We start from the raw sequence: 26,033 nt of genomic DNA, 5'->3' as shown, positions 1-26,033 counted from the left end.
CAAATGTATCAAAATTCCCCTATTATGCCCCTCCCTTTTTCAAAACAAAATTCTCAATCTATTGTCCATGTCAACAATTACAAATATCAAATATTATTTTTAACTTTTGCAGTTTTAAATTGTTAAAAAAAGCCGTTTTTTTTTATTTATTTTTCTTATGTGAACAGTAAATTGAAAATTTTGTAAAAATAGAGACTAATTAAGGATTTTTGATAACTTTGAGTATTTTGTATGAAAATTACTCTCAAATCTTTTATTTTTACACTTTGTGGCTTTGTTTTATGTTTACCCCCAAAAAATTTCATCTTGAGGTTTCGTAAATTGCTTCAATTAACCAATTGTTATTGCGAATACCTTTGAAACCCCTCAAAGAGTCAAATTTGAAAATTTTAGAGTTATATAATACATTTGAAAATTTTAGAGTTATATAATACATTTGAAAATTTTAGAGTTATATAATACATTAAGGACAAATACAAGTTTATCTGCTAAATTAACGAATTTTGTTAATCTGATAGCAATTTTTGTAAATATATTCTAAAAGCGTGGTCATTTATTCAGTTTTTTTGAACATTTGTCCAATTATTACTCGCAACTTGCATTTAACAAATTACTCATATACCCCTCAACTAGTATATGAAAAGACGCATGTATTCCCTTAACTAGTACTTAAAAAGACGCATATGCTTTTAAATAAACAAATTTTGTTTATCTGGAAGATAATCTTTTTTTTTTTTAAACCATCTGAAAGATATTCTGGGCACGACTCATTAAGGGCAAATTGACATTATACTAGAATAGACCTAAATTATTCCAAACCAAACTACTCCCTCCGTTTTTAAATACTAGCTCCATTTCTATTTTTTGCACTATTCATTTTCCCAACTTTGACTAATGTTTGTGATTTATACATAAGAAAAAATATGGTCTTATGGGTACTTGTTGGAATCATTTCAATGAATAGATTATTAATTTTCAATTGTTAGAATTTATACTTTTTGATAATTAAAGATATTACTCCGTAGTGATCAAAGATTAGCATCGTCATGCGTGTTCAAGAGAAATGGAGCAAATATTTAAAAACGGAGAGAGTAATTATTTTTTAAAGTTTTTATTTTATTTTTTTTTAAAAAAAAATCAATTTTCAAATTGATCCGACTTTAATAAACCAATAATAATTAATCTAATACTCCCTCCGTCCCTAAATTACATTCCTACTTTCAGCATTTATTCCGCACATAATAGAGAAAAGTAGAAATATAATTTTGAAATGGAGGAAATATCGTATTTAGATTCCAAAAGACCCGATTGTCACCCTCTAGGCCTCTACTCGTAGGCCCCATAGGCTGACTTCACTGTTTTCGTCTCCTCCTTTTAACACTACCCACCTCTTAAGCTAGTTGGTCCTTGAGCCGTCAAAATTAAAAAATTTACTGACAAAATTCCCGGCATACAAATTTCTGCTGCTTCATCTCCCCTACTACTTCCCTACTAAATTAACCAAGATCCCATTTCCTTCTTCTCACTTTCTCTCTCCTCCTTCAATTCTCAGTTGTGATCTTCCCCATTTTGCATTCAATTTTACTACTATGCTATAACTGCTTTTTGTTGCAATTTTCTGGGTTTTATTTGATCAGATGTAAGTGTTTTTTTGCTGGGAGTTTTTCATCAAAATCCCAACAAACGTAGAAGATGAGAGGTTCAATTGGTTCTTCCCCAAAAGCCCCGGAAGCCCGTCATCGTGTCTCTGCTTCAGTGTTCGTCTTCTTTCTCCCTGTAACTGTTTGTTTTGCTCTTGCAATAGTATGATTTTGAATGTATGTTATTTGTCGGTGAAATTTACCATTGTTTGATCATCTCAATTTTTGGTGTGTTAAACTATAATGGGTATCTCATTATTTTTGTGGGTTCTTACAATGCACTTGCTTTATTTTATTTTATTTTATTTTTTATTTTTTTTGCTGTGAAGAATGCTGAGTATGATATTGTGTAGTTTGATGTTGATTCAATTGGCATTTGGATTTTCATGGTTTTGGCTTATCAGGTTTTTGACTAATTTACAATGTATATGAATGTTCTATGTTAATGGGGCTAGTCATTGAACCTAGATATCAAGGGCAGAAGAGATTTTTGGGAGTCGTTTATGAGATTTGAGTCTTGCCTTGGGAGGTAGGCAAAGGTGGAGAGTGGAGGGGAGGGTTTGTGCTGAGGGATGTTGGCTTCCCCGCTTAACTAGCTGTTTGGTGAACGGTTGTGTTTCTGTCTGATCCCGACTCCACCAAGAACTCGGACTTGAGATTCAGATACTCCTATCGGCAAGCTGAGAACCTACACAATAAGAAGAAGTTAGCTAACCCCGGGGTGATCCGGGGATAACCACTCCGATGATAAAGTCAGAAAGTGTTTAAGAGAAGAAGATAAGAGAGAGAAAGTAGTGAGAGATTAGAGAGAGAGAGAGAGTAATTAATGCTCTCATTAATGAGGTCTTACCTACTATTTATAATAGTTTACCTTGACAGGTGGCTCTCATCCATGCAGAGCCTTTTGTGCCAAGTGTTGAGCTTCTGTTGCCACGTGTTACATTTCGGCGAGCCGATATGTCTTCATTCTGTAACATATCAGCATCTTCTCTATGACTATTAAAACCTGGTCATGTTTTCACAAGATATCGGTCATGTCCATATATCATCCCATACAGGTTGCTAAGTTATTAAGGGCCTGTTTTGATTAACTGAAATGAACTGAACATATTGAAGCTAAACTGAACTGAATTGAATATTTTTTGAGAGAAGGAAATTAAGATATGAACTAAACTGAACTTATTGGAGCTGAATTGAACTAAACTGAACCTAAGGCTTAAATACTCTTGTCGGATATAGGTATGTGCTCCCATTGTTTGACTCGGCTATTTTCTGAAAGTAAGCCATGGTTTTGGACTAAAATGAAGGTTTGAAGAATCCATGTAGAGGTTTTGGCATGGGTACTTGAGGTGCAATGAACTAGTGAAGAGTCCAAGTAACATAGGTATTGAATATGGGGATGATGTAGCACTTATACCGAACAAAACAAATCAGTCATTTATATTTCTTGTATTTAGTGGGATAAGCTACTCTACTTCTTGTGACTGTTTATGTGTGTGTGTTTGAGGTGGAGGTGGAGGTGGGGCTGTGGGAAATTGGGAGAGAAGCTGCAATAGTCATTTATGAAGTATAATAGTATACAAATTACAACCCAGTAATAGTATATAAATGCCTTCCTGTCATTGTCTAACTTTTGGAGCTAATTTAACTTCACTTTTAGCTCCAAAACAATGGGATGTAGAAGCTAGTATACTTTTCATAATTTTGGCAATAAAGTGTATTATAACTAGGATTCATTGAACCAGTTTATTGAGCAATAATATGTTCTATAGATATAGAAAGAAAATCTGACAGTTTGGATCTACCAATCTACCATTTATCTTCTTTGATTACACATGTTAGGAGCCTGTTTGTCTTATTCCTTACATTCTAATTCTCAGTGTAAGGGAATGTGAGCACTGTTAGTAAAATTGGGTTTAACACTGCCCTTGCCAGTCTAAATAGTTTGCTTGCTAATGTTTCTCCGTCTCTGTGATTTCTTTCAGCGAAGAATCAAGCAAAAGAAGGTCTCTAAGACATCGAGATAATAGAGATGTAGAAAAGGCATCATATACTTCCTTCCAAGATAGAAGTTATAACTGCAAGTTTACCCCGTTAAAGTTCATCCTAATTGTCATTTTGATTGTAACATTTTTGACACTTCTTCACTCTCCGTCCCTTAAGCATGCAGAACATATATCGAAATCCAATTCTCAGTAAGTTTCATCTGTTTCACTGTTCTTTGAGCAATTCCTGAGGTTTTAGTTCTATTTATTTCAATTTATAGCTTGTTACTCCAAATTTATTCAAGGTTTCAAATTTCCTGCTATATTTTGCATTACCTGAATCAGTGACCACTTCTGCCGGTTTCTTCTTTTGAATTCACGCATTTCCAGTGCTGATTTTCTGAGTTTTATAGTAGTGACTATCATTTATCCTATGCAATTTGCTTAACACAGATTTTTTATGAATGCAGGATGAGCATTGTAGATAGATGGAGAGGGGATAGTCATGTTGACAAGCGCTATGTATCCGACCTAGCTATTGATTGGAATCAAATCTCAGAAGTCATGGAAACTCTTATTGATAAGAATGACTATAAGGTTATAGGCCTGTTAAATTTCAAAGAAAACGAAGTTGATAGTTGGCAGGAAATGTTACCTTCTCCTGAGCATTTGATTTTGCATCTGGACCATGTTCCTAAAAGTTTGACTTGGGAAACGCTGTATCCTGAATGGATTGATGAGGAAGAAGACTTTGAGATACCTAGCTGTCCTTCTCTTCCCATTATTCAGGCTCCTAGAAATGCGCGTATGGATCTTATTGCTGTGAAGTTGCCTTGCAACAAGCTAGGAAAATGGTGGAGAGATGTTGCACGGCTGCACTTACAGCTTGCTGCAGCAAAACTTGCTGCATCTGCTAAGGGGTCATATGATCTGCATATACTATTGATTTCTGATTGCTTTCCTATCCCAAATCTCTTCCCCTGTAAGGAACTTGTGTCGCGTGCTGGGAATGCATGGCTGTACAAGCCCAATCTCAATACCCTAAGAGATAAGATTCATCTTCCTGTTGGATCATGTGAACTTGCGCTCCCTCTCAATCCAAAAGGTATTATGTCTTTGTAGATGTTATTCTATTGGTGCATGTCTGGCTTTTGTGTTTATAAGATCTAAAAGATAAATATTCTTTGTGCTGAAATGTTTTGTTTTAACTCTGGATGTGTATGCGGTTCTATTTGAATTTATGATGTGGCATTAGTATGGGGGTAATCTTAGACTCTTAGCTACATGGCTTATACTTAGTTCAGCCTACAAGAGTCATTTACTATTGCACCAGAACACCACTCAATTTGGTGAGGATGCTGTTAGTCCTTGTTGGCCCACTTTAGCATGTACACAAGATGTGCGTAAGGGTGCATGCTGTTAAACAATAAATTGCTTTTCGATTAAATTTCATACTGGTAATTTTTTTTTCTTGTTCTGACATAACTTTAAGTCTTTAGCACAGACAGTCAGACACACAGATGTATCGCTCTTATGAATGAGAAAGAAAAGCAATAAGCCAGGATATTGATAAAAGCTCAGTTAGACTTATACATAAGTACCTGCAATTCCATTTTGATTAATGTATTTCATTGACTCATGTGATACAAGTTTCTTAATATGATTTTTGCATTTTGAAAGACATTCTATCGGGACAAATATTGAAATAGAAAGAAAAAAAAAATTGCTGGCTCTGGGAAGTGTGCAGCACTTTTGCCCCTGCAAATCATTTCCTGTCATTTTATCATTTATTTGATTTAAAAGTTAGCATACAATTATGTAAAACTGGGTTAATGTAGTGAAAAAGTTATTAATTTTTTTTTTTTTTCACAATTCTTAATTATGACCAAATAAAATTATGCAAGGAGAAACCATTGAATTTTTCCCCTTTACTTTGGGAGGGTGAGGGGGTTGATTCCTTCAGAGCTAACTGAAAAAGATGGAAATTTTTGGACAATTTTAGAATAAGATGTCCAATTTCCATGGATGATAGTCATGTACTATTTTAGCTTGTTTATATGCCTTTCCTTTTAATGAGTACCAATAGTTTCTTACTCCATTAAATGCACTTTCCTTCAGCCCTGAATTACCTGTGAATAATGGTGTCATTATGTCATCTGTTGTTATTGCATACTTTTCAAACTGCTAGTATGGTTGTGCGCATGATCAAGTGCTCTGTATGCTGCATGATATTTACTAACGATTAAAATTATAACTGGAACTTTTATATCAGCCTATCTATCTTCTGGAACTGCACATCGAGAAGCATATGCTACTATCCTTCATTCAGCACATGTGTATGTATGTGGAGCTATTGCAGCAGCACAAAGCATTAGAATGTCCGGTTCAACTCGTGATTTAGTCATACTTGTTGATGACACAATCAGTGATTATCACCGAGGTGGCCTTGAGGCTGCAGGTTGGAAGATTCATACCATCCAAAGAATCAGGAACCCTAAAGCTGAACCAGAAGCCTATAATGAGTGGAACTACAGCAAATTCCGTCTCTGGCAGCTAACTGATTATGACAAGATCATTTTCATAGATGCAGACCTTCTTATACTCCGAAATCTCGACTTCCTATTTGGGTTGCCAGAGATTTCTGCCATAGGGAACAATGCTACTCTTTTCAACTCTGGGGTTATGGTAATTGAGCCATCTAATTGTACATTTCAATTACTAATGGACCACATTAATGAGATTGAATCGTACAATGGTGGGGACCAAGGCTATTTGAATGAGATCTTCACGTGGTGGCATCGAATTCCCAAGAGAATGAATTTCTTAAAGCATTACTGGGAGGGTGACGAGCCTGAAAAGAAAGAAATGAAAACACAGTTATTTGGTGCAGATCCACCAGTACTTTATGTGATCCATTACCTAGGCTTGAAACCATGGTTGTGCTTTCGGGATTATGATTGCAACTGGAATAATGAATTATTGCATGAGTTTGCCAGCGATATTGCTCATAAAACTTGGTGGAAGGTGCATGATGCGATGCCTGAGAACTTGCATAAATACTGTTTGCTTAGGTCTAAGCAGAAGGCATCATTGGAATGGGATAGAAGGCAGGCTGAGAAAGCAAATTACACTGACGGCCACTGGAAGATAAAGATCAAAGATCCAAGATTGGAAACATGCTTTGAAAACTTCTGCTTTTGGGAAAGCATGTTGTGGCACTGGGGTGAGAAGAATTGGACCGACAATGCAACTACTTCATCTTCACCGGTGTCAGGGATTAAAACAGCTTCTCTCCCCTCTTTGTAGTTTCAGGGTCTGATTTTTTGTCCATCAGAAATACAGACTCAGAGATATAGCAAACAGAAACAAAATATTTTTCCTGTGAAAATTTTATAGAATATGCTGAATATGCTAATTGCATATGCCGATTTAAACCCTCTGAAGTTTGAATCACTAGTCGCCTCGAGTCTGATTCAACATTAGGCCTGTTCAATCTGATAGATCAATGTTATGACTAACTAGGAACTTGCTGCAAAAACCTAGTTACATACTTACGTTCACATTACACTTCAATGTCTTCCACAATTGCACATTATCATTGCACCTGTAATCCAATTTTCCTCTCTTATGGAAAATGAAGATCACTTCCTAGAAAAGGAAAAAAAAAAAAAAAAAATCAGCTTCTTGCAATCTTGCATTGAAAATTTGAAAAACAAATCACAAGGAACCACCTTACAGCTTAGCATCTCTACAGTATTTTGCAATTCGATACAATATCTACTTCAAACTCTTCTCTCTGATTATCTTTAGTGTAGTCCTTCATGAATGCTCATCAATTTCATTAACAAACTGTATGTAGTGTTTCGTTGTGTTTGCAATGTCACTTAAGACTTTAGATTAAATTTTGTCTACATTATTGTCATTTTATGACTAAAATTTTGACCATATAATGAATGATGTCATGCCCAAGTAAAGACTATTTGAAATGCTAAGAACTAATAAACACAAAACTTACAAGAAAGGGTATTATTATAGATTAGGACGTGCCCTGGGCGTTGCCCCTACCCGTTTTTAGAGAGTGTACTTATTTGTGTGCTTGTTTTGTATTATTATTATTGAATCGGGGGAAGGTTAATTCGTTGATTGCAAGTCATACATCTATAATAGAAATGAGTAACAACCAAATACGTATCAAAATGGATCAAATAAAATTTTAGTTTGACAAAACTTAGATCACTACCAGAGATATCTGCTAGTGCTAGCACACTCAAACTCTTGATAAACTATTGATTGAAAATTTCTGAATAAGCAAACCAAAATACATGTACACTATGGACTGAAAAATTTCTGAAAAACCAAATCAAAATTTGAAACTGAAACAAAGTCATTAACAAAATTACAGCGGTTTACATATAAGAAAGCTGTTTATATGACACTTTGAGCTAAGATTTCCAAAGTTAAATGACTATACAAATATCTGAAATGATAGATCCGTCCTTGAGTATCAATTGAGAACAAGGCTCACATTATCAGCAGGCGAGTTCAGACCTCGACTAGTTGTGTAATTACTTGTTGTAGAAGAATATGCAGGTCTTGAATACTCTGAAGCTTCACTGGTAATATAACTAGAGTCATCATCAAATGCCCAATCAGTCAAGTATGTTGGCTTTGATGGAATAGTTCCCACTTCAACATCCCCAGATAGCATTGCCAACACACGAGACATTGTAGGGCGTTGCCCTGGTGATGTTTGGGTGCATAAGAATGCTACTTCGATCACTCTTTTCACCTCGTCCTTGTTGTATACTTTCAATCTCTTATCAACAAGCTCTATGTCTAATCCGTTCTCATATAGATGCCATGCCTACATTAGCAAGGTATATACAAGAACTCAGATGTCAATGGCATGTTACTGTCATTTAATTTATTACATTTTACATACAATAGATGGTCAAAAGGGAAATTCCCTGTTTTTTATATTGAGAAACGAAATTTGTTTCTTATGGAGGCATTTTTGTGAATAAATCAACAACTTTTTCAGTATGGCAGGCTCCACAATTGAATAAAGTTGTTGGTTTAATTACAAAAATGTCATGTGAGAAACTGGGGCATCCTCTGGTCAAAACACACAAAAGAAGTGTCATGGATCATACCCAATCAAGAAGGTACATCTCTTCCTTGGGTAAGGTGGGCACATGATTGGGTCTCCCGCTGACTATTTCTAGCGCAACAACACCGAAAGCAAACACATCGACCTTTTCTGTAAGATGGCCACGCATGGCATACTCCGGTGCAAGGTATCCACTGTAAGAGATTGTACACGCTCTTGCATTAGAGCATGTAAATAGAAGTGCATTATAAACAGTCAAAGTAAGTTAGCTTGGTATGAGGATCTTACACTGTGCCAGCAACACCAGTGCTCATGTGAGTCTTTTTCTCATCATAAAGTTTGGCTAGACCAAAGTCTGAAATTTTGGGATTCAGATCTGAATCGAGCAGGATATTACTGGATTTAACATCCCTGTGCACGATTCTAAGGCGTGATTCTTGATGAAGGTAAGACAAGCCTCTTGCCACCCCCAGGCACACCTCAAAGCGCTTAGCCCAATTTAGTTCCAATTTATTCTCTCCTGTCATTTGAATAAAAGATAATTAAAGCGAGTCCTGCATCATGAGTTGCATATTCAACATACAGAAGCTTATTAAGAAAGAGTTATACCGAACAAGACTTTATCAAGACTCTTGTTCTCTAGGTACTCATAAACAAGCAAACGCTTTTGCCCATCAATGCAACATCCATTTAACTTTACAAGGTTTCGGTGCTGTACTGCAGATATCGTAGCTATTTCTGTTATAAATTGGTCTTTCCCTTGATGAGATGTTACAGCCAGCTGTTTGACTGCAACTACATTTCCATTCAGGACTCCCTGTGATTACAGACATAGCACAAGTTTATTGACAGGTACATTAGTTTATCTTATAACAGAAGATGAAGCACCATGTTTATTATTAACAGTTTACCTTATAGACAGATCCGAAGCCTCCTTCACCAAGCTTGTTTGAAGGATCGAAATCTCCAGTTGCTGACTTCAGTTCAGCATAACTATATGCTTTCGCATCAATGCCTGCCAACTCTGCAAATATAACAGAAAAAATGAAAATGGCACCAAAGATAAGTGATTGCAGATGTTTTGGCCAATGCAAGTTATATAAAATCATAAAATTCAGTAAGGCATGACATTATTTTGGACTCTCAGGGCCTATTCTGATTTACTGAACTGAGCTGAAGTGAACTGAATATTTTATGAGAGAAGGAAATTAGGAACTAAACTGAATTGAAATGAAATTAAGCTGAAGAGAACATGCCCTTAGCTTAGAAAGCTTAGAGTAATAACTTACTACTTCAAGGTTCATATGATAGTAGCATTGTTATAAAGAGATATATTAGTAAAATATAAATTATACTCGACATACCATCTTGTGCTGCACGCAATCTCTTTCTTCTTTTGAAAAACCAACACGCACCCAAAGAAAGAAGCGCAAGGAGAATAACAGGAACAACTATTCCGACAATTATAGCAGCTGTATGACTTGTTGATGAGCTTATAGGTCTTGGTTGAAACACTGGAAATCAGAATGTAGTTGATTCCTTCATGAAAATTGAAATAAACAGATAGAAATACTATCCTACCAAATAAACATTAAATTACATGGAGTTACGCTGACAGCTGATATCATAGGTCCATAAGCTCCCTGGACTGGTATGCAGCATGTTCCTTTTCCAGCCCAGAAAAGATGTATTTCAAGAAAATTTGCAGTCACCCGAGCAGTATAGTTTCTCTGAACAGGTCTATATGAATGACCCCCTGCCGCCTTGCGTATGTCAAAATCTCTTTCCACCCGATTTCCCTAGTTTACAATAACAAGAAGTTAGGCTACAAGAAACAATGTAATCAGAACAATCTCTTAAACAAAACAAGTTGTAACTGTTACCTGAATAAGAATATCAAACACACGCCTTCCAAGACTTTTCCATGTACCACTGTCTTCAATTTGATTCTCTGCAAACTGTAGGAGTACGCTGTAATTACCATTCTGAAGCCCAAGTCCATAGTACCGTAGGGATCCAGCTGACAGTCTAGCTGTTTGAAATAATTCAGAGTCTTGGCTAATAAATTGGCGTGGACTGTCAAATGTATAAGTGACATTGTTGTTTGATGCTGGCAATCCAACATTACTGACAGCCCACTTATCACTGCTTGGCACAAAATAAGTAGCAGGACCAAGCGTCTGCGATCCACTTTCATATACAACTTGATTTGTTGCTCTAATTTGTGGACCACCACAGTTAACTGCAAAGTCAGAAACTGCACAAAAGAGCAGCTGAATTAGAAATGTTTCTTCTTACAGATAAGTAGAAATATATCAAGAGCAGCTGCTACCTGGATATCTCATTGATGCCTAAGACATTAATAATAAGTGAAAACAGATAATTTTGTGTCCGCCAACTGAATTAGAAATGTTTCTTCTTACAGTCTAGTGTCTATATGTTTGATAAGCTTTAGTCACTACATTAAGTTTTTGAAATTTCCCAACAAACAACACGTAAACCAAAGGCCAACAAAGAAGTAAATATATACTTACAATGTCCAACACCAGTGTTGCAAGGGAATCCGTTCTGCAAACAGTTCAACCCTGATGGCAAAGATCTGCAATCAAAATATCAGATGCTAAGCATAAACAAGCTATTACATTACAACTAATACAACGACGAATTATATTGCAAGCTACAAATTAGTACAACTTCATGGTTGAATTTTGTAGTACATGCAGGGTATTAAATATTTGCTGCATCGTGACTGCATAGTATAGGCCTTTTCAAACTCAGCTAGACCATGAATTAAGCCGCAACAGCCACAACACAACTTGAAGCCACTACAGGAACACCAGATATTGTTGGCCAATTCCCAAATAATCATTGTAAGGATGCTGGAATGCTGCTACAATTCTTTCTCATAAGATAATGAAATACTTCAGTATTTAACATGCTTCTAGAGCAGCAAGGACTAGGAGGTTTTCAGCTTGAAATAACATGCATCTAAGAGTATTTCAACAGAACATTTGAGGAGGGCTTATGCGACATGCAATCTTCAAGGCTAAAGTTATCGACATTGGGTAATAAAAATCAAAGGTTAAGCCTTCCGATCCTAGAATCTGGAAGGATAAGGGTCGTTTGTACTAGTACTCTAAAAAACTCGTACTTCCAAAAAAATATTATTAGTGAAGGTAAACATATGTTGGATTCAAAGAAAATCATCAGTCAAGCAATTATCTAGAAAATTTTCTGATTTTAACAAAAATTCTAACCTGCTGTTTGAGCCTTGTACGGAGAAATTGTTTGCAACTAAGTTACTGCATTCACAAACAACTTTGATAAGAAAGAGAAACACGAAACAGAACAAAGTATACAGAATATGAAACATGATACTAATGGCAATTTTGCAATTCAGCATTGGGATGGTTAGAAGATTAGACAAAACATACAGTTGTAGTTTCGGTTGGCTGACCCAAGAAGGGAAGCTCCCAGATAGCTGATTGTAGGACAAATCTCTGTATGCAAAAAAGACAAGATATTGTTACTATATACAAAGAAAAATTGCCAAGTATTGTCTAATAAAAAAGACAATAGAAAAGTGGGAAAAAATTGTAATAGATATTCGAAATCTTACAATTGTAGGAAACATTTTGCACAATTCAGAGTTATCAGATAATGATAGATAATGATTTCAGCATGGTAACTTACATAGTAGTCAGAGATGAGCTTTTCTGAGAAGGAAGAGCCCCGGTAAGCCTATTATTTCCAAGAAACCTGAGCACAAAGAAAGAAACCTCATTAAATTTCTGAATTATGTGTTTTGCAGAGATAAAAGAACGAAACGACAGCCCAAACTATTAACAGCAGATATTGCCAGAAGAGTAACAAGGCACAATACTCACAAGTAAGCAAGAGTGCTGAGACTGAAGACGGAGTCTGGAATTTGTCCTGTTAAGCTGTTGAAGCTTAGGTCCCTGATGTCATTTGCTTTCGTCAATGCCAAAGGAAATGAAATAGAAGCCAAAAGACAGTAAACATGAACACATAGTCACCAAAGAAAGTAAGGGCCTGTTCTAATTTACTGGGCTGAGCTGAACTGAATTGTTTATGAGAGAAGGAAATTAGGAACTGAACTGGACTGAAATTAAGCTGAAGAGAACGTCCTAAGTCTTTATGTCCATGTAGATAAAATCGCCACCAACATTTCAATGATTCTAGCTACTGCAATAGAGTGAAGCAAAGTGCTACCAGCCTACCACTTCCAAACACTTCAATTGATACTAAGGACATTACTTTAATAGGTTCAACTTCATGTTATTCCTATAATCAATCAATCCAAGCCTTAGTCCCATAATTGTGCATGAACCAAAAGCGCTCATTCCGTGTGGTCATAAGGAGAAAATTATTTTCTTTCATCCAAACTACTATAAAAGTACAAAGACAATTAGGAAGTCTTATCTATGTAGGAGCTCCATTTGGTACTTGTTTAAGACTCACGGAGTCACGGCGTGCTTGGATTGGCATTTCGGAAAATAAAGGTGAATTAAGGTGGTACAAAGGGATGATGGAGTGAATAAGTTGAATAACAACTTACAATTGTGTCAGACTTTCCAGTGCTCCTATACTACGAGGTATGGGGCCTGTGATGTTGTTATTTTTCAGAACTCTGCAGGAAAACAAAAAAAAGTTATCAAAATATCGAGTGCATAAAAAGGCATAGTAAAATGAGAGCCAAGAAAAGCTCATATGTTTGCAAGAATAATGTAATCTTACAAGATGTTTAAGGACGTAAGACTAGTTACAAAATCCAGAGAAGAGCTCCCATTTATCAAGCCACTTATTCTCCTGCATGACAGATACAGCTGAAAAACTTAATTGCCTGAATGTCTTCTTAAGAATGCAGATGCGCCTTTATTATAATGAGTCACAAACAAAAACATAGACAGACTAGAATGAAAGACAGATTAAAAACAACAAGGGGAGCAACTCACAACTGCTGCAATGAGGTTAGTTTGGAAAATGATGATGGTATTGGTCCCCGGAATGAGTTTCCTTCAAGCCTCCTACATGAAACATTTATAGTATCACACAATACCAGATATTAATACAAAGCAAAAATTATTTATTATTGAATTGACAAGAAGAACAGGTAAAATGTGAAATCAGAATTTTTTGAGTGAATTACTCACAGTTCTGTTAGTTGGCTCCAGTTCCCGATGAAGTCAGGTATAGGACCCGTTAATTCCATGTCTGATGCCCACCTGAATGATCAAAAGTTGCCACTCAGTGAAAGCGATAAAACACTTCTGTAAGGAACTCTTTTAAGTAAGTATTTGGAAATGAGTTCGGGATGGGTGGGTCGAGTCATTGTGAGCTCTTACACAGTCTGCAGGTTTATTAAATTTGCAAATGTTGACGGAATTACACCAGTTGCACCAGAACTGTCAATGTACCTGTTAAGGGAAAAAAAGGTTATAGCTTAGGACTTACAATCGTAGCAATTTTTTGTGCCACAAACAATCTCAATATGCATCACTCAATAATCAAGACTTAGGACTCACAGTTGTTGCAATTTTTTCAGGTTTCCAATCTCTGATGGCAAGGAACCAGAAAAATTATTTGCACCAATACCCCTGCAAAAGTAAGCATACTACGTATCACATCTACTGCACTTCAAAGAATCGACATAGGAATCCACACACATTTATGAATAGAAATTAGCGGTCATAGTCCCTATTAAATCAAAAGTGATGCTGATTATAGGGAGACAATTTCATTTAAAGACTCCTTTTAAAACTACTGTTATGGAATGTAAAGTGAACATGTTGGATACAGAAAACTTACAGTGATCGCAGATCAGTAAGTTTACCAAGCTCTTTCGGAATTGGTCCATAGAATGCATTAGTACCGAAATCTCTAGAATTAATATAAATCAGATTAGAAAAGATAGAGAAAGAAAAAACAAATAAAGGGTAGACTTCCACAAAAGTTGAAAATTATTTGATGTACATACAGCCATTGCATCCGAGTTAAGTTTCCAATGCCTGAAGAAATAGGGCCTGTCAAGTAATTTAGTCCCAACCTCCTACATGACAAGAACACATAGCAATTCTATGCATTATGATGGGTTTTCTAAGGCAAAGAGACGGCGCTTGCTTTAAAAGTTAAAACAGAGCTGATAGTGCCAAATTATATAGAGAAGCCATACAAGTTAGTGAGGTAGACCAAATTCCAGAGCTCGTCTGGTAGCACGCCTTTTGCATCTAGTCCATATACCTTGCTGTCATAATTTGACCCAATATATCAGTTGATCCTTTCTAAATTCAAAATCAATACTATAACCAGGTATGCCAAAATAAATTATACAGTCAAGTGAACAAAACAAAGCTAAAGTTGTGGTACTAATGTTGACATAACCAATACTATGTGTGTATATATGAGTTGAACCGTAACAGGAGCAGCAACAACTTACAAGGCAGTAATGTGGCAGGTAGTGTTACGATTATAAGTACAATCACATTTGATGAAGGGGTTGTAGTTAGTGTCATCAATGGTAATAGACTCATCAAGGGCTGCACCCGAACAAGGATCTCCTGTTGTATTCCACTGTTCAGTGTTTGCAGGAGTTTGCCACTGATCTAGAATTGTATTCAAAGCTTGGACTGCACACTCAAAATGGATTCATATTCAAGTGTAAGTACATGTATAGCAAAACAGTTAGTTGGACTTCGATGAAGAACAAAAAAAAAAGAAAATTTAAGATTGCTTTGTTTCAAGTATGAGACCGTTTGTAAAGATACGGGCCTATTCTCTTCAGATTATTTCAGTTCAATTCAGTTCCTAATATCCTCCTCTCATAAAATATTCAGTTCAGCTCACCTCAGCCAATCAGAACAGGCCCATACACCCTTCAGAATTACATCAATATTTATCTTTAATAGTTCTTTAAGAAGTGAATTTAGTTGTTGATAGATATTTAACATTTTGCTGAAGTTGGTTCTTTATAATGCCATGGTCCTTAGATTCGATTTTCCTAATTTTCTCCCCGTGTTTCCAATTTCCAAATGAAAACATCAAATGTGTTAGATGAATCCACACTACATGAAGTATTACCTCCGTTACATACTAGTTGTAAATTTGGGGTATTATTTATGAGATATCAAATTTTCAATGTAACAAAGGCTTGCAACTAATATGTAACGGAGGTAATATTTATTTTTAGATATCTCACCATGGATATGTGTCGGCCTTCCGTACACCCTCTAGATCCACACATTTATACTTGTAAGTCTTAATAATAGTAATATTATCACATTGACTTGACTATTTACAATATAAGATAGTATGGGTCCTCGAACAAAGCCAAAATTAAAGGAAGAAGGCTTTGGAGTACATTAATATCCAAGTCTTAATCCATTTTTGTTGCTATCTACGCTATATGACAGCTACAGTTGTTAATTTGTCAGTCTACTGGCATCCCAATAATGGATGAGTTATTGAGTTAGGCTAAACATACAACTGTTCTATATATAACTAGATTCGAATTTACATTTTTTTACTTACTTATTATTATATCGTTAAGGTTAAAAGTGTCTTTACTTAATATTGTCAAGGTCAAAACATAATTTAAAATCTAGTTCTATATACAACTGTTCTATGTTTAGACTTTTTGATAATGGATGGATTATTAATTTCCTCGAGCAGCCACTCATTAATTATCTAGTACAGATCTCAATGTCTTGCTCATGTGTCCTCATATGATACTACTTCATATATTTTTGTATGAATATGGGATGACTTTGGGCCTATTATGATTTACTGAACTAAATTAAACTGAATTGAACTGTTCATGAGAGAAAGAAATCAGGAACTGAATTAAATTGAGCTAAACTGAAATTAATCCGAAAAGAACAGGTCTTTGCTTACCAGACGTCCAGACATAAACCACTACTCACTAATCCCTAGTCCCTACAAGTAATGTTGGCACTACTCGACTGGTCGCTTTCTATTTCACTATTGACCTCGTACTATCTTAATTGAATTATTATTTGTGTAGTGCCAATATCGTTTCTCATGACAACTTGTGTAGGTGTGTCACACGCAAGAATTAAGTATGGGTATGTATCATGCATGAGTAACGTATAAATAATAATTGTATATATGATGGGCAAAACAACTAGAGTCGCTGACTTAGTCATTGACTCATTGAGATGGTGGAAGGATATTTATGAATGACTGAATAAGGCATTGACCAAAATATAAAAATTGAAATGATGTTTAATTAGTCAAAATCACATCAACTAACATTATCGTTAGTTTATTTCCACAAATCACATCTTAATTAGACTTTAAACATTGCGATATTATGTAATAAAAAATAAAAAAAGAATGAAGTTTTAAACATTGTGAGAACAAGACTATTCTTAGAACGTTGTCTCCTTCCTATTAATAGTATCATTAACAAACACAATGTGGCCGATGCAAGTTTAACAAAGTGGGGTCCCTTAACCCCACTTGAAAATGAAAATAGATAAAGATTCTTATACTAGTATTATAAATTTGATTCCTATAAAAATTGCTTATTTTTTTTAACCAAATGATCCCATTAAAATTTATCAAATGTATTTTGATCTCGTTGAAATTTTTTTCCTGAATCCGCCACTGTACAAGTATGTATATACTAGTATATGTATATAATAAGAAGGCAAGGAACAACTAATAATGTCCATTATGTCCTTAATTGCATTATTATTTGATCTACATAATGAACCTAAATGCATTTTAGCCCTGTTTTGTGGTGTCCATGTGTCTACTAAAGATGGGAAATAAATTAATCATCACAATGACAAAAGAGACCCAAAATAATGCTATTTAATAGTGCAAAATTTATATTAGCCCCTATAAGTTTAAACTTAAAACAATTGATTCATTATTCTTCTTAAATTCGACGTTTGACACTATTTATACCAAAATGTACATATTAACATAAACAATTCATTGCCAAAAAAAATTCAAGTAATTTGCAATTCTCAAGTGTAGGAAATGGTACAACCAAAAAGAACCGAAGAAATAGTTAAAGTTGTGATCCACAAGTTTATAAAAACAGATTAATTTTATAACTAAATCAATTACATATTACAACCACCCTATCAAAGTAATAACTGCAATTCATTTTAGACCCTCAAATCTCTTCCTCCAAAAAATCAATCAAGTCAACTGTCGGAATCCGAGGAGAGGTGAGTGCTGACAAAATACATTTTAAAACAAGTGTGTTTTGACCAAAAAAAAAATACATAAGATGGTTTTTCAACAAAATCTACTACCTCCGTTACATATTATTTGCAACGATTTGACATAAAGTAGGGAGGAAAAATGTCTGATCGTTGCAAATAATATGTAACTGAGGTAGTATATTTTATAAGATGGTTTTTAACAAATTTTCCTGAACATGCGTCAAATATGAATTGTAGTTATAATTTGGTTAGGGTGGGAGTAGATAATAGTGTGTAAATAGGTAGATAGAGAAAGAACCTTCAATAGAAGCGGTGGTAGCACGGCGAGTAGTATTCTGCGGTTGAGCAGATGAGCACGACGCAATCATGATCACCACAATCGTGTAACAGCACCACCATGTTAGCTGAGGAAGGTTGCTGAGGCTGAGCCTATTCAAAGCAGCAGCCACCATTTTTGAATAGTATATCGTCACTTGAGAGAAAAGAGAGTATAAGGAAATGAAATGATGGCTATGACATTATTAGGGGAAACAAAAATGGACCAACTAATGTAGTTGGTGGTATGGTGTGGTGGGTTTTATATTATACTATGTATGCGTTTCTTATAAAAGTAGTCGTCGAATAGGTACAAAAGTCGTCTTGGAACATCTAGATCAGATCATATTGCCTTATTCTTTTACAAGTATACTCTATTTTAATTGTATGCTAATTCGTTCGCCGTGTTTTGGTTATGTTTCTGTTAATCAAAAGTGGGTATGTTCTTATGTATTCCTGTCGATATTATTTGATATAAGTAAATTACTTGCCTACTTGGTTAAGGTTTTTAGAGGTGGTACTAAAACTTAAGATCGTCATTGCTCTTAAGGTCACGTTTGAGATGAGAGTAATAATTAAGTGGGTAATTAATAAAAGGCAAACTAATAAGAAAAAATGTAAGTTAAAACGGTGAAAAAGGAATACTGACATTGTTTTTTTGCTGTTTATGAAAAGTGGGTATGTCCTTATGTATTCCTGTGATCTTGTTGATATTTATTGGATGTAAGTAAATTACTTTCCTAGTTGGTTAAGGTGTAAGAAGGTGGTATTAAAACTTAAGATCGTCATTGCTCCTAAGGTCGCGCTTGAGATGAGAGTAATAATTAAATGGGTAATAAAAGTCAAACTAATAAGAAAAAATGTAAGTTAAAACGGAAAAAAAAAAAAAAAAAAAGAATACTAACATTACCCCTCATAAAGGTAACTATTACCCTATGGTGGTGGTGGACTGGTGGGTAACTTACCCCTCATATGGCTGACTCTTGTTATTTATGCACATCATGTATACCTTAGCAACACCCCTTTATCCTCCCCAACATAATTTTATCTCCTTATTACACCTCTAATTACCTTAGTTTTCTTATGCTTGAGTTTTATTACCCCTTGATACATTACCCCCATCACAAGCGTGGCCTAATTGTTCATTTGCTCCCAAAAACAAAAAAAAAAAAAAAAAAAAAAAAAAAAAAAAAAAAAAAAAAAAAAAAGTATGGTGGACATGTTAAGTTGCTAATTTACCTGAATGCACTTACCTTCCTTTTTTTTATTACAATGCACTTAGGGCTTGTTTACATTAACTGAAAACAATTGAACTGACTGAAATAAATTGTTTATGAGAGAAGAAATAAGGAACTGAACTAAACAAAATTGAGCTGAACTGAAAATAAGCTCAAGTAAACAAGCCCTTACCTTCCTTTATTGCATCTTATGTTTACTTTCCTTTATACAAGACATTAGATTAGTTACCAATGCACGGTTTTAACAAAAGTATTTGTGAAATTTTCATACAAACAATAGTATTTAAATATCTATATAATTAAAATTATAAATAATAAAAAGAAACAATTTATTATTTTCCACTCCCCTCTCCACTACCACTTAAAATAACTTTTTAAAAATATCAAAATAATAAAACCAACTCGCCCAATATTTCAGTTTTTAATAATAATCATAATCATAATAATAATAATAATGACATAGAATACATAAGCTTAAAATTTTGAGACATAGAATACATTTTAGGGTAATAGTTACCCTTAAAGATTCAACAACATAGAATAAACTTATATTTTTTGTACAAATAAAATTTTAAAGTAGAATACTTACACTTCTTACTTTGTATACTATTTTTGATGCTTAATGCATTTTAAACGACCATACTCTTGTTTAGCATTATAGAAGAACTAGCCTTAGGGCCTGTTCTAATTTAATGAAATGAGCTTAATGGAACTGAATTAAACTAAGCTGAATTGAACTGAACTGATTGGAGCTGAACTGAACTACACTAAACTGGATAATTTTATGAGAGGTGGAAATTAAGAACTAAAATGAACTGAATTGATTGAAGTTTAACTGAACTGAACTGAAAATTAGGTGAAAAGAACAGGTTTTATGTGCACGCTATGCGTGCTTTAGGTTTGTTTAATGTTTGATTAGCACGAATAGGGATCTACTCGATTTTGTATCCTAGTTCTAAATGAAATTTTAGGTTAAAAATAGTGTCGAGATTGTATGACGTCATATGTAGTTTTTATGTTAACCAAGAAATGATTTGGGTTAAGTTTTAACTTGCGAATTAATATAAATTGAGTAAAAAAAAACAACTAATACCTTATTAATATAAAATTTGATAGCAGCTTTTCGTTGTAGCAGGCCAATCCATGCGGCAGAGGATACCCGAGTTTGTTTTGTTAGGGGTTACACGAGTATTTTTGTTAGGGGTTACCCGACTAATTCGGCTAGGAGTTATTCGGTCAGGGATTACTTGAGAGGTATGAACAAGGGTTACTCGAGGGGTTCACTCGGTCAAGGGCATCACTACTAGAAAACAGTCAAATTCCGACGGAACGGTTCCGACGGACATGTAATTCCGTCGGAAAATTCAAAATCTCCGACGGAATTATATTCCGTCGGAAATTTCCGACGGAATTGTTAAATTCGTCGGAAATTTCCGACGGATTTATTTTCCGTCGTAAAATATGTACTTTACGACGGAATTATCCGTCGTAAAGTATACTTTCCGACGGAATTTCTATCCGTCGGAAATTTCCGACCGAAATTTCCGTCGGAACATATTTTTTAAAAAAAAAAACTTCAAAACCCTAATGCCTTCTTTTAATTCCGCGGCGCCTCTTCTCCTTCTTTCATACTCTCATCCTTCCTTTCTCTCTCCTCTTCTCTGTCCTCTATTTCTCTCTCCTCCTCTCTTCTTCTCCGCCCCTTTTCGTTTCTTTAGGTTCCTTCTTCTCTCTCCTCCTCTCTCCTCCTCTCTCTTCTCCCTTATTCTTCTGCCTCCTCTTCTTCTTCGCCCTTTATTCTTCTGCCTCCTCTTCTTCTTCGCCCCTTATTCTTCTGCCTCCTCTTCTTCTTCGCCCCTTATTCTCCTTTTCCCCTAATCTATCCCCTGCAATGGTACGATTAGAAAACACGAAAACAACCTTGCTAATTTTAAAATCGAGTTAGCAGCAACTTTCTTAATTTTGGTTCGAAGTTCAGGGGAGACGAGACTCAGCAACTTTCTTAATTTTTTGTATAAATTAAGGTTTTTCATGTCAAATTTAACCATGAAAACTCTAGATCTAGAGTTTTCATGGTCAAATTTGACGTTTAAAACCCAAAATCACGCCAATTTAGGAGTTTTGTTGGTGAATTTAAAGGTATGTTATATTTTTTCTTACTTATTTTTGGTTTTTGCGAATTTTTTTAATTTTATGGTGATTTTGGTTGACTTGTGATGGCGGTGGACTCGTGGGCGGTGGCGATGGACTCGTGGGTTGATTCGGCCGCGGGTGAGTCAGTTTAAGGGTTGTGGTCTGGGTGGATCTGAGTCAGTTTAAGGGAAATGGGTTGTTTTGGTGGGTGGGTCGGGTTTAGGTTAGGTGGGGTGGGTCTGGTTAGGTTAGGTGGGGTGGGTTAGGTTAGGTGGGGTGGGTTACGGTGGTGGGTCTGGTTAGGTTAGGTGGGGTGGGTTACGGTGGTGGGTCTGGTTAGGTTAGGTGGGGTGGGTTACGGTGGTGGGTCTAGTTAGGTTAGGTGGGGTGGTGAAAATTAGTGGGTGGATCTGGTTCGGGTTAGGGTGGCGTGGGTGAGGTGTAAAGGCTCGTTGTGGGTGATGTGGGGGTAGTGGCGGTGGTTGTCTGTTGTTGGGGCTACGGTGGTGACACGTCGCGCCCTTGGGTGGTGCGGCGTGTTTTTTTTTTATTTTATATGAAATACTTTCCGACGGAAATTCCGTCGCAACTTTCCGACGGACACTAGTTCGTCGGAAAGTTGCGACGGACTTGGTAGAACCAGAAGATCTGTTCCGACAACGAAATTCCGTCGGAAATTCCGTCGTAAAAAGGTTTCCGACGGAAATTTCGTCGGAATATGCTGTTTTTCCTACGAATGGTTTTCCGACAACTAGTTCCGACGGAATTCCGTCGGAAAGGGCTTTTCCGACGAAATTAAAGGTGTTTCCAAGGGAAAAATTCCGTCGGAAATGGCTTGTTTTCTAGTAGTGCATAGAGTTACTTGGTTAGGTGCTACTCGAGTGGTTACTCGATCATGGGTTACTAGCTCAGTCAGGGATTACTTGAACTAATCGGTTAGGTGTTACTTAAGGAGTTCGGTCAGGCTATTGTTGTTTATTTTACCATTTTAAGGTTTTATATAGCATAACCCAATACATTATAGTGGCTACAATTCTAGGGGGAACATTGAAAAAGTAACCTATTAGTCGATTAATAAACAAAAATCCTGAAGGATAAAATGGCATACCTTTTATCCTCTCTTTGCAAGAACAATAATACAACGTTAAACAACCCTTAATCACTGGTGACTGTGGCGGAACCGCAGAATTCTCTCGTTCAAGGAGAAAGTCAGAAAGAACTAGGGTGAGATTATTTTAGTTGACATTAGAGGTTGAAAAATGAAGTTGATAATTGTTGTAAACAATTACTGCTCAGCCACATTTATAGTACAATTATTCGTGAGACCGTGACAATAAGGATTTCTATTTAAAGTCAACTCAAGTCATTGTCGTTTCCATACTCCATCTTCAAATCTAAGGCTCAGCAGTGCACATTTATTGTACAATTATTCGTGAGATCGTGACAATAAGGGTTCCTATTTAAAGTCAAGTCAAATCAATACTCTATCTTTAAATTTAAGACTCAACGATGCACATTTATTTTACAATTATTCGTGAGACCGTGACAATAAGGTTCCTATTTAAAATCAAATCAAGTCATTGTTGTTCCCATACTCCATCTTTAAATTTTAATATAAAGGGTTAAACTTCTTCCTGTCAAAAAAAAAAAAAAAAAAAAAAACTTCAGATGGTTTTTTTTTTTAAAAAAAAAAAAATTTACTCAAAAGAAAGAAAGTTGTAGGCCCATCCACTAAGACATTTCTAGTTTCTCAATAAAAGGTATGCCATTTGTATGATTTTATGGGTTCACTCATTCAAGGGGCATAGAGTTACTTGGTTAGGTGTTAAGTGTGTTACTAGAGTGGTTACTCGGTCATGGGTTACTCGAATTATTCGGTCATGAGTTATTTGAGTAGTTCGGTCAAAGGTTACTTTAAAAGTCTTTTTTTTTTTTTTCCTTACACAAACTTGTTTAGTCAGGCTATTGTTATATATATATAGTACATTATAGTGGCTACAATTTTAGGGGGAGCATTGAAAAACTAACCTATTAGTCGATTAATAAACAAAAATCCCTTCAAGGATAAAAGGGTAATCTACTAGCATTTAAAAAAGCAGTAAAGCCGTTACTAACACCACCACAAAAATTCGACCGTTGGTCACATTTAAAATACTCCAAACTTCATATTACCGTTGCAAAACCCGCTCCATCCCTCTACACCCTTTTCTCTATTCTTTAACTAAGATCTCAACAATTCTCCCCCAAATTAAACCTCAAACAACAATTCTCTCTTTCTCTGTTTCGCTATCGAATATCGCAACAAAATCCCATCAAATGGATTCAAAACCCCATCATATGCATCCACTTGAGCAAATAGCAGAAACCCCAACTCACAAACTCCTCCTAAAACAGTGGCTAAAAGAGCAAGACCTAATCCTCGGCCGAATCTCCCTTAAAGAGTCCCAAATCGACGGTGTCCGAAAAGAGATGACCAACCTCTACACCATCTTCTTCCTCTTCCACTCACTCTCACTGCTTCTACTATTCAACACCTCTTTTAGTAGCATCATCTCTGCTTGTAAGAAATCGTGGGTGCCGTCCCTCTGCTCATTGGTGTTCTCGATGTCAGTGATTTGGGCGGTCCGGTACAAGACCGATGTCGAGGGACATCTGGAGAAGCTCTTGCAGAGGGAGAAGGAGGACTGGAAATTGCTTGGGAAATGTGTTGAAGAGTTGAAAAGAAAAGGGATTGAATTTGATTTGTTGAAGGAGGTCGATGCGCTTCGAAGGGCCAAGAGTATGAGGATGGAAGCTAAAGCTGTGAGGAAATGGTCTGCTAGAGATTTTGTCTCGCTTTTCTTCTTCTTTCTTTCTTGTCTTGCTGTTGCTCTTACTAGGGTTATCTTGTGTAATTAGAATAAAAGAATTGTTTTCTTTTAATTGGGTATTATTATTAGATTTTGGGGGTTTTCATTTTAATTTTCCTGTAATTGGTTTTGGGGATATGGAGTAACAGATTAAGTGCAGAATACTCTGTTCTGCTTTTTGTAATTTGGTAAACCCATAATTTATGGTTATAACAATAACATGATTCATTTACTCATTGTTAAGACTAGTAACTCATTACTCCTATTCTACCAAATTTGAATATCTTGTTGATTATAGCTACTGACATTGTTAGAGAGAAAAAAAAAAAAAAAATTCCCAAAACACCACTCATTTTATCATATCAATTGACCGTATTGCCCTTGCATATTACCACAATTACCACATTTTAAGGCCAATGATATTGTCATAGGGTGTCGTAATTGGATAAACTTGATTAGTAATAACTTGTTGATGCTTGTTTAGTTTCATTGCTAAGTTTTGGATATAATCTAATTATTGTATTCAATTCAACAAAGTAGCCTAGATTTTCTCTTAATTATTGATTGCAAATTCTATTGAGATTTTTCGAAAGTTGTTTGGTTTGCAATGTGGGAAATAACTTCCCATAGGAATTTCTATTTACCAAGAGGGGTTAAGTAATTAAATTCCTCCATTTTGTGGGAAGTGGAAATTCCTAGGATTTTCTACTTCCCCCATTCCACCATTTTTTTGTCAACCAAACAACTCTCCCTAATTACAATTCCTAGAATTTTCCAATTCCCACATTTTCTTATGCCAACCAAACAACACCTTAGAACATTGATTCCCTCTTTAATTTGGTTCGATAATTATCACATACAGAGATTAATCAAAGTTATTGTTACCCCGTTATTCACTACATATCAGATTTGTTTCCAATCCTTGTGGATACCAACTTTACTTACCTCATACATTAGATGTAAAAAAGGAGTTAGAGTTTTATCTCTGGTTAGAGTACAATGATTACGCCTTTCACCGGGCTTTTAGTGTTAGAAGGGGGAAGGTTAGGCCTCGTCATGATGGCAAAGAGTTATGGAAAAGTATTGGGTGAGACGGACTTACCGTGAGTCCGCCGCCACCACGATCTCCCGCCGTCAGCTTACCTTGACCTTGACCCAGAAACTCACACCGCGACTCCAACTCACAAACACCCACCTCAGCCTTGACCGGAAACACCCACCCGACCTTGACTTCGGCCTTAACTAGAAACACCCACCCGACCCTAACCTTGGCCCTGACCAGAAACACCCACCCCGCCTCCCGACCTTGACCATAATCGCCCACCTCGTCCCCCACCTCGACTTGACCCTAAAATGCGTGAATCTTGGTTGGCAAAAATCTAGCTATTTCAATTAAGGTGGGGTGGTGGTCGCAGTTAAGGTAGAGTGATGGGGTGGTGGTTTCGTTTCAGTTGGTGCAAGGCTGAGGAGAGAGAAAATGATGTAGTCATGGAAGAAGAAGAGGGTTAGTGGTGAAAGAGAAAATATTGTCAGGTATTAAGGTTT

The 26,033-nt window shown here is 35.9% G+C and overlaps 3 protein-coding genes across 3 annotated transcripts; 2 read left to right on the top strand and 1 right to left on the bottom strand.

Annotated features, from left to right (window-relative positions):
• Nucleotides 1-1,446: 1,446 nt before the first annotated feature.
• Nucleotides 1,447-7,150, top strand: LOC145613501 (putative UDP-glucuronate:xylan alpha-glucuronosyltransferase 3). The gene is made up of 4 exons (XM_081668619.1): nt 1,447-1,757; nt 3,626-3,835; nt 4,096-4,730; nt 5,898-7,150. Exons 1-4 carry the CDS (start codon nt 1,693-1,695, stop codon nt 6,929-6,931), a joined length of 1,944 nt encoding a protein of 647 aa, XP_081524745.1. The 5' UTR covers nt 1,447-1,692; the 3' UTR covers nt 6,932-7,150.
• Nucleotides 7,151-7,892: 742 nt separating this feature from the next.
• Nucleotides 7,893-18,513, bottom strand: LOC145615153 (putative LRR receptor-like serine/threonine-protein kinase At1g56140). The gene is made up of 24 exons (XM_081670226.1): nt 18,252-18,513; nt 15,193-15,382; nt 14,929-15,000; nt 14,734-14,805; nt 14,565-14,636; nt 14,282-14,353; nt 14,102-14,173; nt 13,910-13,981; nt 13,712-13,783; nt 13,494-13,565; nt 13,315-13,386; nt 12,623-12,694; nt 12,429-12,494; nt 12,170-12,235; nt 11,993-12,037; nt 11,270-11,334; nt 10,619-10,992; nt 10,336-10,534; nt 10,100-10,249; nt 9,647-9,759; nt 9,345-9,552; nt 9,024-9,255; nt 8,779-8,929; nt 7,893-8,489 (listed from the first exon to the last, which is right to left on the bottom strand). The coding sequence occupies exons 1-24, from the start codon at nt 18,403-18,405 to the stop codon at nt 8,130-8,132; spliced, it is 3,093 nt and encodes a 1,030-aa protein (XP_081526352.1). The 5' UTR covers nt 18,406-18,513; the 3' UTR covers nt 7,893-8,129.
• A 4,080-nt stretch (nt 18,514-22,593) lies between these two features.
• LOC145615154 (uncharacterized) lies at nt 22,594-24,780 on the top strand. The gene has a single exon (XM_081670227.1). It carries the CDS (start codon nt 23,956-23,958, stop codon nt 24,535-24,537), a length of 582 nt encoding a protein of 193 aa, XP_081526353.1. The 5' UTR covers nt 22,594-23,955; the 3' UTR covers nt 24,538-24,780.
• The last annotated feature ends 1,253 nt before the right edge of the window (nt 24,781-26,033 follow it).

This window comes from Chenopodium album, chromosome 25, assembly GCF_948465745.1.
Source record: "Chenopodium album chromosome 25, dcCheAlbu1.1, whole genome shotgun sequence".
Taxonomy (NCBI): Eukaryota; Viridiplantae; Streptophyta; class Magnoliopsida; order Caryophyllales; family Amaranthaceae; genus Chenopodium; species Chenopodium album.
Note: the sequence above shows the minus strand (reverse complement) of the source record. Positions and strands in the feature narration are given on the sequence as shown.